This window comes from Acomys minous (genome assembly GCF_964271855.1).
Source record: "Acomys minous genome assembly, chromosome: 6".
NCBI classification, from domain to species: domain Eukaryota; kingdom Metazoa; phylum Chordata; class Mammalia; order Rodentia; family Muridae; genus Acomys; species Acomys minous.
In genome coordinates this window covers 70,375,927-70,391,734 of record NC_140487.1, presented here as the reverse complement: position 1 = coordinate 70,391,734, position 15,808 = coordinate 70,375,927, and the positions used below count along the sequence as shown (strand labels likewise).

The 15,808-nt window shown below is 44.1% G+C and overlaps 1 protein-coding gene across 7 annotated transcripts in view; it reads right to left on the bottom strand.

Annotated features, from left to right (window-relative positions):
• Positions 1-15,808, bottom strand: part of DGKI (diacylglycerol kinase iota) — a 443,272-nt gene that overhangs the window by 239,780 nt on the left and 187,684 nt on the right. For all 7 annotated transcript variants that reach the window (XM_084786170.1, XM_084786172.1, XM_084786173.1 and 4 more), the window contains exon 6: positions 7,516-7,581. In XM_084786170.1, the coding sequence (XP_084642296.1) occupies positions 7,516-7,581 (66 nt within the window). The remainder of the gene's footprint in view (positions 1-7,515; positions 7,582-15,808) is intronic.

Here is a 15,808-nt window from a genome sequence, read left to right as displayed (position 1 = left end):
CAGCAATGAACTCATCCCGATTGGAATCTACACACCTACGGTATCTGGCATGCCTGGGCAACACTGTCCCACTCCAGAGAAAGCATTTCACGGGAATGGAAGTGCAGGAGTTGGGATGTGACCGTGAGATATGGTGGTTCCGTCATGGAACATCCCACCCAGACGTTCCTCCGTTGACAGAGATACAGTGGTCTTCTGAGGCTAAATAAAACAGAGCTCTGAAAGGACATCCTGCAAGCACCGTGCTCACAAAGGCCAAGACCATTTCACAGTGCTGTGCCTGCTGGTTTCTTGACACAAACATCCGGCCACTCTTCAAGTACGCTAAGCAAGCCCTCTTTCATTGAGCTCCAGACAGTGTTGTTTTATTTTATAAAGTTGTACGTCTTTTTATTTGGTGTGTAAGAGTACTTGCCTGTATGCAAGCGTGTGCACCATTTGTGGGCCAGGTGCCCACAGGGGTAAAAGAGGACACTGGATCCCTGGGGACTTGAGTTGCGAGCTGTCGTGCAGGTGCTGGGAACGCCACCTGGGTCCTCTGCAAGAACAGCGAGTGCTCTTAACCACTGAGCCGTCTCTCCAGTCCCACACTGCTCTACTTCTCACTTGAAGGGGGCGTTTATGACAGCACTGTCTGGAGTGCCAGGTGCTCCTAGGCTCTACACCAAGGCGGAGCAAGAAGTGTGCTTTTCCTCAGAAAGTGAATCAAGACAAGTGATTTGAAAAGGCAGTGAGCAGCGGGGGGCCACAAGACATAGATGATGGGGTCTTCAGGAGGCGGCCAGATGGTGAATGGTGACTGGAAAGCCCTGGCGCTTCTGTTCTCCCAGCCTGGGGAGCCAGGGGACCATCTCAGGATGTCCCTGCAATGTGCACAGCCCAGCTGGTAAAGGTCATCGTGGTGGCATCAGAACTACCTTCTCTGGGCAGCCTTGCCCATTCGCTGGCTGTTCCTGGGCCCTAGGCCCTTTTCCTCTCACATCTCCTTTATCTCCTTTCCACCTTCTTTGTTCTCCCTGTAAAGCAAGGTGTTTACACGCTCGGGATTTTTTTTTTTTTAAAGAAAAATCACTCCCTTCTCTAATTCTCTTAAATATTATTTTATTTCCTCTGTCTCTCCAATTCTTATTTCCACTTCTGACACCTTATGGATTTCTAGGTGTGTTGGTTACTTTTCCCACTGCTATAACAAGCTTCCTGACAAAAGGAACTTAAGGAAGGGAGGGTTGGGCTGGAGAGATGGCTCAGAGGCTAAGAGCACTGGCCACTCTAACAGAGAGGCCCTGAGTTCAATTCCCAGCAACCACATGGTGGCTCACAACCATCTATAATGAGATCTGGCGCCCTCTTCTGGAGTGCAGGAGTGAATGCAGGCAGAACATTGCATACATAATATATAAATCTTAAAAAGGAAAGGAAAGAAACTCACTTATTAAAAAGGAAGAAGGGTGATTGGGGGCTCCCAGGTACAGGGTGCAGTCTGTCATGGCAGAGCAGGCATGATGGCAGGAGCATCAAGCAGTGGGTGACCTTGTGCCTGCAGCTGGGAAGCAGAGGGGGTGGTCCTGGTGCTCAGCTCACTTTCTCCTTTTCATTCACCCCAGCACTGGAGCCCGTGGGTAGGCAGGCTCCAGTGCGAGCATTCAGGGTGGAGCTTTCTTTCTGGAGACACCTCCCGGTCACACTCACACTGGTTTCCATGGGATTCTAAGTCTTGTCATGCTAACAATCAAGGTTAACCACCACAGCAGGCTATTGACCAATAAGAACAGCAGTGTTTGCACGTATGTTGTGTATTTTATATGCAGACACTGTGTGTGTGCGTGGGGGGCGTGTTTTGTGTGTATATATGCTCTGTCAACGTAAAGGACAAGGAAGTTTATTTCCTTCTCTTCTGCTATATATTAAATTGTTTTTATTGATATTCGGATAATGTTTGCAATCGATTTTTCATGTACAAGAGGGAAGTAGTTCTTGTCAATAACATCTGAGTTTCATATTCATATACATTGAACACAGTTGCTTTCTCACAATATGCTTGTGACTATGAATGAGAGAAAAGTGTAAATATTTCCAAAACTGTTCTGATTAACTTTTTATAGTTTGCTTCTCAATTAACTATATTTGAAGTGGTCATCTTATGAACATCTTTTTACTTGTGAGTGTATCATATTACATTCTGGTAAAAATACCAAATGGCAGCACACATACAGAATGTGTGTAGAGATCAAGGTCATGAAAAGTTAGAAGACTGAAGATTTATCACCAGGCTTATGCCTAGAGTCAGATTCTGGGGAAGAAAAAGAAAAAAGGGGGTGTGATGTGCAGCCATTAAAGTGAAAAAAGGACAGGCGGACATGTGTCTTAGGACCACCTGCCTTGGGATGGAGAGAGCCCCAGCAGGAGGGAAGTTTACATTGGCAGGGACATTGGGGCATGTCCCCATCCTGGCTATGCCCTGCATTTTGTGACTTTCCAACATATGGTGACTTGAGTTCACATACAGTAACAGCACCAGCGGCAGCAACCAGAAGGAATGAGAGAGTGGGGCACCACTGAAGAACGAACGAAGGATTCTGGGGTTACAGTGGCACCTCATGGCTGTACCCACAAGGCCAAAGACAGAGAAAGGATGGCTCTGTGGGGTGAAAAGATAGGATACACCCACCAGAGGACCACAGGGGAGCTCCTTGTCTCTTTATTTTTAATGTTTTTGTGATGCAAATAAAATGCAGAGGGCTGTAGGTTTTAAATATAAAAGTTGATGAGCTTAGAGATAAGCATATACCTGTGAAACCAGATCCGCAAATGGTGCCAATAACATATTCATCGCCTCTAAAAGTTTTCTCCCACCTGCTTTAGTTTCAGAAATAAAGAAAGCTTACATAAAGGCTGGGGGTGTAGCTTCATGGTGTAATGGTTGCCTAGCAGTCCTGCAGCCCTAGGTTCAATTCCAAGCACCACAAAAAGAAGCATGCAGGGAAGGAAAGAAGGAAGGAAGGAAGGAAGGGAGAGAGGGTGGGAGGAAGGAAAGAAAAGGTGGGAGAGAGGGTAGGAGGAGGGAAGGAAGGAGGGAGGAAGGAAGTGAGCTAGCTTAGCAGAATGCCATGTGTCCAACATAGCATGTTGACTAGAGGGACCATGCTACACAGTAGATCTCTAGGAGTTACTCATTTTGCATGCCTGAAACACTGTACCCTGTGACTATTACCTCCATCTCCTCCTCCCTACATGAACACAAGTGACACAACACTAAGTGAAATAAGCCAGATGCCACAGAAGGACACCAGGAAGCCACTTTGCTATACGGAGCAAAGCGGTGACTGTTGCTATGCCTCTCTTGTTCTCGGCTACAGACAGGAGAAAAGCCAGGCTTCCAGCAGTTTCCTTGGCAGGGTCCACACAGACCGTTTAGACAGATTTGTGCCCTTGTTCAATTAGCCGGTCTCCTCCTCCTCCATGGTCTTCCTATGACTAGTGGGAAAGGCCACGTCAGTCACTGCAGGACAAACATACAAGTAGGCCAACAACCACATCTGCCTTACCAGTGCACACAGACCCAGCAGTGCACTTCCATGCCTCACCCCAAACCTAGCAAAGTAAGTTGATTCTGGTGCGCACACACTCTTAGATCACTACAGAACAGGTCTTTCATTTCTTTAATGAAACATCCTCCCCGCAATGCTCCAGGTATGTGCCAATAGTTCTCAAGTCTATAATCCCTTTCACTATATCTCAACCAACCCCCACAGAATGTTTCTACTTACCTTGTCATTTACCTACTACACAAACCATCATGTATACTTTAAGTATGTACTTTACATACTAGCCGTCACTGTCATCTGCAGTTAGTTTTTTAACAGTCTCCATTACAAAGAGTCGTTTTCATATACTTAACTTTCTGAAATGCACACGTGTGAGAGTACATGTTCCACGAACAAATAGTTCATGCTGATGTGTCGTGTTTAGTTAGCGAACTGAAAAGCATCAGAGCCTCAGACCCAAGTTCCACTCAGTATCATGGTATTAAAAAACCGCTTTCAAGATCTGATGTCTGGGGGCTGCGGAGATGGCTCGGTTGTCAAGGGCACTTGTTCTTACAGAGGACCCGGGCTTAGTACTGCCATCAGTTCCAGGGAATCTGACACCCTTTTCTGGCCTCTGTGAGAGGGTCCTGCATGCATGCGGTACACAGACATGCATGCAGGTAAAACACTTGCATACACAAAATATAAATAATATTTGTAAATGCTATTAAAGTATGTTTAATTCTTTAAAATAGTAAATCACTAAAAATATGACTTGTGAGTTTTTAAAAGTAGCTGTTTTGTTTTATAATGCTTTTGTGTTCCTGAACAAAGAAATAAAAAGACAAACATATCTCTACAGTGACACTTACTGGTAAGTTTAAATTCCTGGTCCTCGGAAGGAATGAAGGGTCCCGTCAACTATAATCATTACTATACTTTCCTCCACATTCTGACATGTTAAAGAACTTTAGGCAGCTCATTGCTGAGTGCATTTGGGCTGAATGAACACAGCGGGTGCGGTAAAGAAGAGTTAGTGACAGGCAGACTTAGCATGTATCCTGGCTTTAAACACAGATTGTAGACGCTGCATCCCATAGTACAAAGTTGGCCTTCCTGGACTAGCCTTGGGTTCTACATTGCATTGGTTTTAGCCATCACCGACTGGAAGCAAATAAAGATATGTGTGTTCCTAGCTGGGAGGGCATCTCAGCTGTTGACTCTTGTGACCCACACAGTCTCCCATCTCTCGGGGTCCCCTGTCAGCAGTCATCTTTGTGATCCTCATCATCCCTTGTAGTGTCCCCACCACACCCTACTCACACATTTAAAATACTCTTTTTATTTATCAAACTCTCATCAGACTGAATGACTTGAGTATGGGAGTCTAATCTCTTTTCTGAATCAATCTGCCTCTTTCATCACCCAGACTATGATCAGCAGTGTACAACTATGCATACTGGTAACAAACACGGTAGGCTGAGGCTCAGCTCATGTTGAACTATGCAATGGCATCATGGACTCCCTAGGGAGGTAGCCGCTAACAGCCATACACACACAGTCAGACGCACATTCAAGGTTCAAGAGGATGTCATTCCAAATATTTATTTTATTGTTGAATTAAAAAGTAGAAATGGAAACCCACTGCCGACCAACGAGTATTCTTTGAGAAATCCTCAACGTTTACAAACTATCAGAAAGCACGTGTGAAATGACACACACACATAAGGAAGTTGTCCTAAGTGAAGTGTTTCTTTTTTAATCTTACCTCAATGAGTAATTACAGAATAATGGAAAACGCCCTCTCTCCTCTCCTCTCCTCTCCTGTGAGTGCTCTCTCTCCCTCCTTCCTTCTGTCTGTCTCACTGCCTCCCTCCCTCCCCCACGTGCATCTGTGTGTCTGCGCTCGCCTGTGCATGAGGGAGAAGATGGGTCAGGTTTAGAATCTGAGAAAGTGGAAGAATTGGCACTAGTACTAATAAAAGTTACACAAAGCACCTGGACTGGAAGTGAGTTTCCAATCCCGTCCTCTGCAAATGGAAACAGAATCATTAGCTTGCCTCCAGCCTCGGGGAGAAGCTGGGATCCAGAGGATGGCTATTTATTACCCAGTAAGGAGACACATATCCAAAAGCATCCATCTCATAACTGCTTGAGCCTAAGAATTTATAGGCAACAGGACTATAAACACAGGAGACGAACACAGCAGCGCTATTTTATGGGAACATAGTGTGATGAGCCAGGACCTGTCAGCTGATACCCGTGGTGTTCGGCAAGCTGTGAGCACTTGTGGATGCTGCCCAATAGCACCGGCCAGGGAAGGAGGCAAAGCCACAGCATCACAGAGTACAGAGAGTCCAGCACTTCCCCGCTAGCTGACTAGGCCACCATAAAAGGAGGCTCTGAAGAAGATGCAATATGGCTCCAGGGAATACTCCTCACAAAAGACAATGCATTTATGGGGTCTCATTTAATGAAATCCCCGATCTATTATGGCCCAAACCACTGAGTGGTGTGAGGCATGGAGTTCTTCAGGACGATGTTTTTCCAAAGAAAGAAATTTATTCACCCAGAGCATCACCACAATCACATCCTGGATGCCAGAACTCGCTACCCGGCTTGTCAGTCTCTTCTTCCACATCCTCTCTCCCTTTCTCCCCCCCCTCATCTTTTCCCCGTTATGGATAGCCTACCATCCCTGAAGCAAAACACCTTAATCTCCAAGTGCACACCACAGAAGAAGAGGTACATGGAGCCCATGCAGGATGTTATACAAGAACAGGGGGCCGGCCTTCTTCTCCAGGCCAAAGATGCAACCTTCCTTTCCACTCTCCCCTTTCTCATCTCTTTTCACTTCACTCTCCACCTTTATCCTGTTCTGCCCCTCCTCTTCCCAAACCTCAGGAGAACTAACTGAAAGCCACAGTGCTGAACAAAACAAATAATACTAGTTATAATGAAAGGCCGTGCCCTATAGCCTTCCACAAAAGAACTTGGTAACCAATGGCTACAGCATATTTTCTTCCCAAACAGAGGGCAAAACAGAAAAATCAATGCAATTTCCCTTGTGTCTTCACACCCTGCCCCAGACTCCAAGTATGCCTGTATTGTTTTAAAAAAATGCAATCAATTCAGCCTGATACTTGACCCAAAAGAGGAATGTGATTAAGTAAATAAATTAGTAATCAACTGATAAGGAATATATTCCCCCAAACTACATTGCTCTCTGTGAACACATAACTGCCCTGGACTGGTGCTCATCGGCTCCTTGTTGACAGCATTCAGCAGAATCCATGCTGTATCCTACATTTTCGTTGTCCCAGCAGACAATGGCATCTGTAAAGTCAATCTTCTACACTAGGAAATGCTGCATCTCAAATCAATCAATGGAGAAAGTATGGTATTTCATGGCATCTAGTCACACTGCCCACCTCCCTTGCTTCGCCTCCCTCTTCCAAGTGTCACCGCATCCCAAGAAGCATACAGATCCACCACTAAAGGAAACACCTTTTACCAGAGACTAGACAGTGTCCCAAGAAAACAACATGTCCCTAGATTCTGACCGTGTGGTATTCTAGACAGGTCTGCACTGTGTTACGTATCATGATATATTTGCCCACACTTGTATATCAGCTCAATCACCCTCTTCTTTTAGTTTTTCTATACTGCTGATCAAATGAATAGGACGGGCTTCAAAAAGGGCATCTAACAAAATACAAAAACTTCTGTTTTCAAAACTCAACAGGTCCTTGAACCAGAGTAGCCATTTCTCTAGGGGAAAAAAAAAACAATCGTCATTTCCTTTTATTTAGATGGTCACTGTTTGTAAAGACTTCTGGAAGAACTGAGAAGGAGACTTGAAGAAAGAAGGATTCTCAGGAAAAAAGATGCAGGGACATCACATTTAGGGACAGGACTCATCTACCTTGGGTGCTTGCCAAGGCCGGAGGAGCCCGCTGAAGTGGCCGTGGGTTGGCTGGGCCCTTACCTTACCACACTGCTTACATTTTCCCTCCTGCCGCCGCCTGTGAACCCAGTGATGACGCACAAAGTTCTGCAAGAAAACACAGTGGAATGAATACATTTTAATTTACAATCCTCAGCAGTCCATGTTTGACGTTTTGGATTGTGGATTTCCATAAGCTCCATTCCAAACCCATAGAAGCACAAAAGCAAATGTGTGGAGGTGTGACTTGTGTGGCAATAAGTGTGAGCACACTTGTTCTCCACTCGCAGCAACCCACTGTGCTGTGCCTTCCTCTTGCCACCCCCTCCATCCTTGTCTTTCCAGGGCACCGCAGGTTGAACTCACTGCACTTTCTTACTACCGAAACCCAGGCAGGTTTGGGACCTTCATCTGGGAGGTGACTAAGGCTCATAAAAGAAAACCCTCAAGAGTGGTGCAAAGTTGAAAAGCCGATGGAATAGTCTCCAATACAACTGAACAAATGCACACGCAATGGTTCATATGGCAGGACATGCCACACTACACTAAACCTTCCAGCTGCACAAAATTTAAAAGATAAAACCCTCAGAAACATCTCCAGATATGGCACATTGGTTTGAGAATCATTAGATAAAGTGAAAGAAGAGAAACGCCAAAGAAAAGAGGTGTCAAGGACAAGGGGCTTGGCACGGGGGGTGAAAGTTGTTTGTACATCCTCTGTCACCTTGAAATAGACTAGCACTCAAGGTCCACTCTTGTCATAAACTGTAGGAAAGTCTTTTCCATCCCAAGTAAACGGTCATCACAGGGTCAAGCAATTCCATCTCTTCCAGGTGTTAGAGTATACTACAAGAGGGCCCATCATCTACAGCACTAAAGATAAGGAAAAGCGCCAGGTGGTGGTGGCGCTCACCTTTAATACCAGCACTCAGAAAGCAGAGGCAGGCAGATCACTGTGAGTTTGAGGCCAGCCTGGTCTACAAAGTGAGTCCAGGACAGTGAAGGATACACTGAGAAACTCTGTCTCAAAAAAATAAATAAATAAATAAAATTAAATTAAAAAAATAAAGATGTGAGAAGCCTTAGGGCACCGCACCCATCTTATACCAACAGCGTAAAGTGCCTCCTTTTCTTTGACTCCTGGCCTTTCCTGGGAAAATATACTTTTCTTGATACTAGCATGACTTATAGAATTTAGCCTTTAGCAGTACCCTTAAAATATGCTGCCAACAGACTGCCCATTACATGGTGTAGGCACTGTTCTAAGTGGAGACAAAGGATGCAGATCAGCCTAGAACCACCCATCTTGGATGTGCCTAATAGTGGATCTGGTTAATACTTAGATGGGAGAAAACAAACCAGTGTGTGAAAGGAAGGAAAAAGAGGGAGGGAGAGAGGGAGGGAGGGAGAGAAGGAGGCAAGCTCGTTGGTTGTGTCACAGCATGAAATTCCAGGTGACAAGGAGACCTCCAACATACACATTAGCGTTTTTAATACTGAAATGTTACTGCTGTTTCTCTTAATATCAAATCAGTTTAAAGTAAAATAAAATAAGGTCCCTGGATGGATGATGGTCTTTTGATGATAGTAAGATATAGACACAGAATGGTCCCAGGAATCAACGTCATTTTCATCTGGCTTGTCCTAAGGCTGCCATTCAACAAAACAAAGACACAATTTTATACTGTCTTGGGGAAGAAGCTAGTAGGAATAGCTCACTCTTACTAAGTAATCCTTCCCATTTTTAGTAATATTTTATACATCGTAATTGTTTCCATCATCATGAGAATAATAATTGATGGAGACACTTGTCAGTAGGAACGCACCAGGAAAGATCCAGAGCCATTAAAATACTGAAATGCCTCAATTTGAATCAGTAAATTGTAATTTAGTGTCCTCACTCCTCCCCTGCTGTCACAGCAGTTGCTGCCACATCTCCTTCAGCCCTGGAAACCATGTTTCCCTCTTCATTAGGAAGCAATTAGAATGCAATTGTCTGAGTTATCTAATATAGAGATCCTCTTTCAATGGGTGCCCATCAGGATCCCTGAGCAGGACTGTTTGTTCTCCCTAAAGAACTTGAAAGGACTGAGCTGGGCACAGGTGATGCCAGATGCCTATGTGAGCTTCAACTCCTACAGGGACAATGGCTGGCCGCGGCTTTAAAGACAGCAACTGCAACAATGTGCCGAGTTGCTGGTGTTTATCCCATCAGCTCAGTGCAAAACCTATACTGCCTGGGAATGAAGGTCCTGGACCCACCAGTGCTCATGTGGCAGGTGACACTGGCATGGAAACCTCACCCTCTTCTAGACGTCATGCCTGCTTGTCAATAGGACTGGGAGGGCAGGAGTGTCCACCCACTTCAGGACACTGAAACTCACACTGCTGTGGGGCTTCTCCTCCTCCGAAAACCTGATCTTACTTAAGTATCAAGTGTTCACGTAAAATGTAAGAGTGAAAGAAACATTGCCAAGTTTACTGGCTGGGAGCAGGCTCCTCTCCCACCAGGTCTTTGCCTCTCTTCTCTGAAAGATTAGATTTGCCACCTCCACATGACACTCCAGTAAACAACTGCAAGGACGGGAGTGGAAGTGTTGAATATACCGAAATGTCAAATAATAATTAACAGGCATAGAAATGTTTAATATAGTAGCTGTTAGTTTAGCAAAAAAACTGAAGGAAAACAAACACTACCATTGATATGAAGAAAAATTCTATACTTGGTGAGATTACAAATCACTCAGTGAGTATCAATTTAAGAAGAGAAATGTTGGGAGAATTGGACGCAATTATCTATGAGAGATCACAACTGACTCATGGGATCATTTAGCTAGGGACAGCTCTGCTCAACAGATTAAACCAGTAATTACCACAAACCAACAGTGACTTAGAAATGAGGTGGCCAACGAGATCATTTGTACCATAGCGTAGAACATTTGGCATGCAGATTTATAGCGCCCTGAAGTTCAGTCCACTTATGATTTTATTTTTAAATCCTAACTTGGTAGGAAGTGTTTATATGACTTTATGTGACTCTATCATTAGAAATCGTAAAGATTTCCCTTCCGAAGAGCAGATAGGAAGCTGAGGAAGTGAAGACACAAATAAAGGAATGGATTAAAATCACTGTTATAGGAGAAGCCAAGGAACTCCCTGCAAGCTCTAGCTGTAGGATGTGAGATGTTACACATCTTTCTGCTCGGAGTTCTTCTTAGGCCTAATACAAATTTATTCTGGGGCTTAAACATCAGCCCCTAAGTCAATAAATGTCTACGAATCGAACAGAATCCTAAACCTTATTTATTTGACAATTAAACCATGCGGTTACCACTTGGGCAAGAAGGAGGACCATCAACTGTTTTCATCAATAAGGAAAAGAGAAGTTATTACCAGCAGATCGCTATTGCTCTCTAACCCTTTTTTCCCTACAGGCTTTCGATTTTCTTCTGTTATTCATTTCTCCTAAATTACTAGGATGAAATCAGATTCTTCACACTTTTTTCTTTAGATGACTACTGAGAGTTCCTGAATTGTTGGGCTGAAACTGCGCTTTCACACCGTGTTCTTCTGACCATAACACATGCATCTTGTGTTGGTGAACTGCTGTGAGATTTGAGATCCTTGCCCTGCATATGTGACTATTGGTAAACTGTTGTCGAGAAGGCCAACCAAAGGCTTCTAAAACAATATATTTTTATCATCTATCACACTTTCTCAATTATTTACGTAACACTTCAAGTAGTAGGCAGGGGAAAAGCTATTGCTTATGGGTGTTAAAATCTTAGTGATACATTATTTCAAGGCTCACATTCAGTATTAGGAGTGGAAATAAATAATATCATTGTTCAGTTACTTTCAAACAGCCAATCCAATTCAAACTTTTATTCACTAAATGCTTGAAAAAAAATCTTAGAAATCATAATCCTATATATATATATATATATATATATATATATATATATATATATATATATATATATATACATATATATATATTATGAGTAAGAAGAGCTGGGCTCACAAGGCAAACATAGAAGGAGTCCACCCAAGACTCACTAAGAAACTGCCTGACAGAGGTAAGGCTCAGCAACCAGCAGTCTGGAGTCTCCAGACTCTAACTGATTAGTAGGAGAGCAGTGGAGGTGGATTTGTGCCCAGGTCAAACTCATTCTAACAAGAATACCTTTCATTTACAGTGAGTGATGGGCTTTAAGTCCCTTAAGTAAGAAACTCGAGTGAGTCAGGATCACGAGTTTAGTCTTCAGAAGCCCCTCATAAACTAAGAGTTCTGATCAGTTTTTGCAAGAGATAGACAGACTTCTTTACAAATGCATCCAGACAGTACATACTCACTGATCTCTTGGTCCATCTATGTCCATGGGAAATCCTTAAGGTTTACACTCTGGGGAGAAACACTGTCAGACGAGCCAATGGCAATGTGAGTTAATTATGACACACGGCATGACTTGAATAAACAGGACAAGATATTTAGCAAAGATTAATAAGCTTCCTCTTCACAAAGGGCAACAATGATGAGCTCTCCAACGGGCTGATGGGTTACCCCAAAATATTCGTATATTGAAATTCTAAACCAGGAAATTATGACCAGGAGAGGAGACCTTTGCAAGATCTCCTTAGGTCAGGAAGATAGAGTCCTCATCAATAGAATTAATGCCTTATAAAAGGGACCCCAGGGACCCTTTGCCTCCTTCCTCCATATAAGGACACAGAAAGGTAGTGATCTGAAAACTTCAAGAGTGTTCTTCTTATCAGCACCCCGCCATGCTGACACTCTGATCGGAGACTTCCCAGCCCCTAAAGCTGTTTTTTAAAAATGTCTTGTTATTGATAATGAAACAGTGTGTGGTTATAGCATCCAGGACCAACTAGGACAACTTCTGAGGATGTGATGTTTCAGCTGAAAATATAAAAAGAAGCTGAGATATCTTAAATATTGCCACAGAATATCGAAGTATCAAAGAGTAGGAGATACCTTGCCACATGTCTCTAGAACGTAGAGAATGTCCCTTTGGCAGCTGGAAAAGGCTGAGACATATGCAAGGTCAAACTGCACAGGTCTTTCATGACTTGAATGCCATAGAAACCAGTAGAAAAGATCCTGGCCTGACTTTTAGTAGCAGGAACAACAACACCTCTTAAATCATGAGTAAGATGGAAAAAGTCGCTGGAAAGTCATAGGAAAGTGACTGTAGTGGTCATGTTGGGAAATACCCATGTCTTAATCAAAGTTGCTGACAGCAGATATGCAGGTAAATGAATGAATCTGAAACATGTTTATAAATACAACTGACAAATGAATTTGAGGTTGAAAGTACTAGAGAGCAGGAATCAATATGACCCTCACCCAGTGGCTGTAATTGGATGGTTGCAATAGATCTGGGGGAAAAATGTTTTATGGTCATAATAGTTTGGATTTTGATCTATTATATTTAAGATGACAATGGTATGTTAAATGGACTTGTCAAATAGAATTGCAAAAAATATAAATTAGAAATAAACATAAAGGCAGGAGTTGTCTGCTCTCCTGATGACAGTGGGCAGAGGCCAGGGAATACAGACAATTCCAAAACCCACAGAGCCCTGCAGAGATGCAGAGGCTGGGGGAGGGGCATGAAGGTAGGCAGGGATGGCCAAGCGAAGGGAAAAGTCCAAGAGATAAAAGAGTGCTGCTGATGTAGGGAGAGGAGGCCCTCAAGAATGGAGTGTGTGACTATTCTAGGAATATTTGTGAAGATTGGAGAAGAAGCAAAAAACACCTACTGGGTTTTATATGATCATTAGCAACACTGACAGACACGGTTTCAAAAAGTGGACTGAAAAGACTAGACAAGAGCAAGCACATGTGTGAGAAAATGACATACCAAAAGTCATCCATGCAGATAACAATTTCTGGAAGCTTAGCCATGAGCACAGAGCTGAATATCAGAAGGGGCAGCTGGTAGGTGAGGAATGCTAGCGTTTATCTTTTCCTTCAGTTGGAAACTGGGACAACATGCTTTTGCTGATGTAAATACTCAAGACAGGGCAGGTAGGAGTTGAGAGGCAGAAAAGGAATAGAGACCAAGTCCTTGACAAGATTTCCACTGAAGATCCAGTTTCAGAAAAAAAGAGGCTCTACAATCAATGAAGACCTGTTTTGAGACTTGCCATAGAGACATTTTACATACAGTTATGACTGAGAGTGGGGCAGAGAGAAAGTCACAAAGAGACAGAAAAGGCCAGGAAACAGGTGGTAGTCATATATGCCCCTTGGTCGGAGACTTAGTACCTCTCCAACTCAAGAACGCAAAATATCCCTTTGACTTTCCTAAGGAAAACATCTTCACTTGAGCTGCCACTGAATGACCTTCCAGCCAGCATGCCACTCAGCAGGGACGCACCAAAAACAGGACACCACCATTGGTCTACACTTCCATCAACCATTGCTGCCATACGGGAAAAACAGTGGGAGAAAGCAACAGATGGAAGGGTTAACTTTTCTTTTTCTACCACTACCACCTCTAACCACCTCCCACCTCCCCTCTCACGCTGCTGCTTCTCAATCCTCTTATTTTCATTATAATAAAACATTGCTCTTTTTCCCCCCTTTCAGTTTTTGAGACATCATCTCACGTATTGTCCAGACTCAAGTCCTAGACTCAAAGAATCCTCCTATGTCAGTCTCCTGAGTATCTGATGCTACGAGTGCTCGCCACCTTTGTCTGGCCTCTACAGAGTCTTTCTTCACTGTGATCTCCTCTGTACTCACGTGTCTTCTACCCTTAATCCTTGTATTTTTCTACTCTCATGGAACTAATCAGTCTCCACCTGTCATGACCTTTCACAAACAACTTACTATTCTTCTTTACAAGGCCCAAACTCATTTCCCCGCCCAGACATCTCCTGGGCAAATCCATCCAGGGCCAAAGAGGAGACCTCAAACCTGATGCTTCTGCAATTGAACTTGTCGCCTCTCAAATGCATCCTCAAATCAGCCACATCCTCATGTCATCTTTTTCCAAAATCTGATCAGTTTTGCTTACCCGAAGCTTGATTTACCGTAAGGATGACCCCCTTCACAGCCTAAACTCACCCGTTACTAATTCCTGCCAAGGGGTCACCTTTAACCTCACCTCACCCCAACCATGTTTCTCTTAGCTCAGATGCAATCATTCCTTTGCCAGTCTATGGCAAGAGCTGCTCAGACTATTTCTATGACCCCAATAATATCAGCCCTGAACTACGTGATGCTCCTTCCCTCCACACTGCAGTCAGCATAATATATTCCACTTCAGAAGTGCAATGCCCACTTCCAAATCCCTGATGACTTCTAGCCTGGCTTCCAAGGACCGTCACTGTCTAGCTCTTCCTTGTCACCCACGTCACAAATCTTCCTAAGATCTCGCACCCGTGCTTGTGTGCCGCTGCTGTCATTCTGTCTAGAAGGCTGTCACCTTGTAGCTGTCACATCTCACCCCTTGCCCTAGATAGGCCCTGGAAGATGCAGTCAGTGCCCACATCTTCCAGGAATCTGTCCAATTCTCTCATATTCTCTCTCTCCCTCTCTCTCTCTCTCTCTCTCTCTCTCTCTCTCTCTCTCTCTCTCTCATTACACAGGCCTGATTTGAGGAATACGCTGGCTGGGAATGTTTCCAAGGGGTAAGTCTTTAAGTGGAACTGAAACTTGTCTCACCAGAAATGTAAATAAAGGAAGTGTGCTAACCAAGAATTCTTATTCATAAAGAGGAGATATAAGCTGACAGCACTTAGGAGACAGTGGGCAGCACTGGGCATGCTACACTGCCTTCTAAGGAGGACGGAGTCTGCAACTTGAAAGCATTTATTTTGTGGACTAGAGGGTGCAATTTGGGGCCCGGTTCTAGACTGTATAGAATAATACAGGGGTAGGGGGCAAATTCCTCCCCCTTTCTCTGAACTGTGGTAGCTGTCTCCTCCACAGAAAAGCACAGGAAGCACTACTATTTCCAAACGGCCCCTCCCCTTATGCTCCCATCACCAAACAGACTGTTCTGCATTCCCATCCGTCTGTCTGTCTTAACAACACGGCTATACAGTGTTGTTGGTGTTGTTCCGCATGCTGAAGCTTGACTTCCTCCTGTGACAGGTGTGTGCTTTACTTCACAGATGAAAACAGTAGTAGAGACAGAACAGATAAGGCGCCCACCACACTAAGGCTGGCTCTGAAATCAGCAGCCCAGCTCTGGCATGGACATGGATGACCCTCACCCCCCCCACAAAAGCTTAGGCCCCCACCAGAAGAAGAATTGGCCAAAAGACAAGGAAAGGCTTCTGTTTCCTGTCCCTTGAGTTC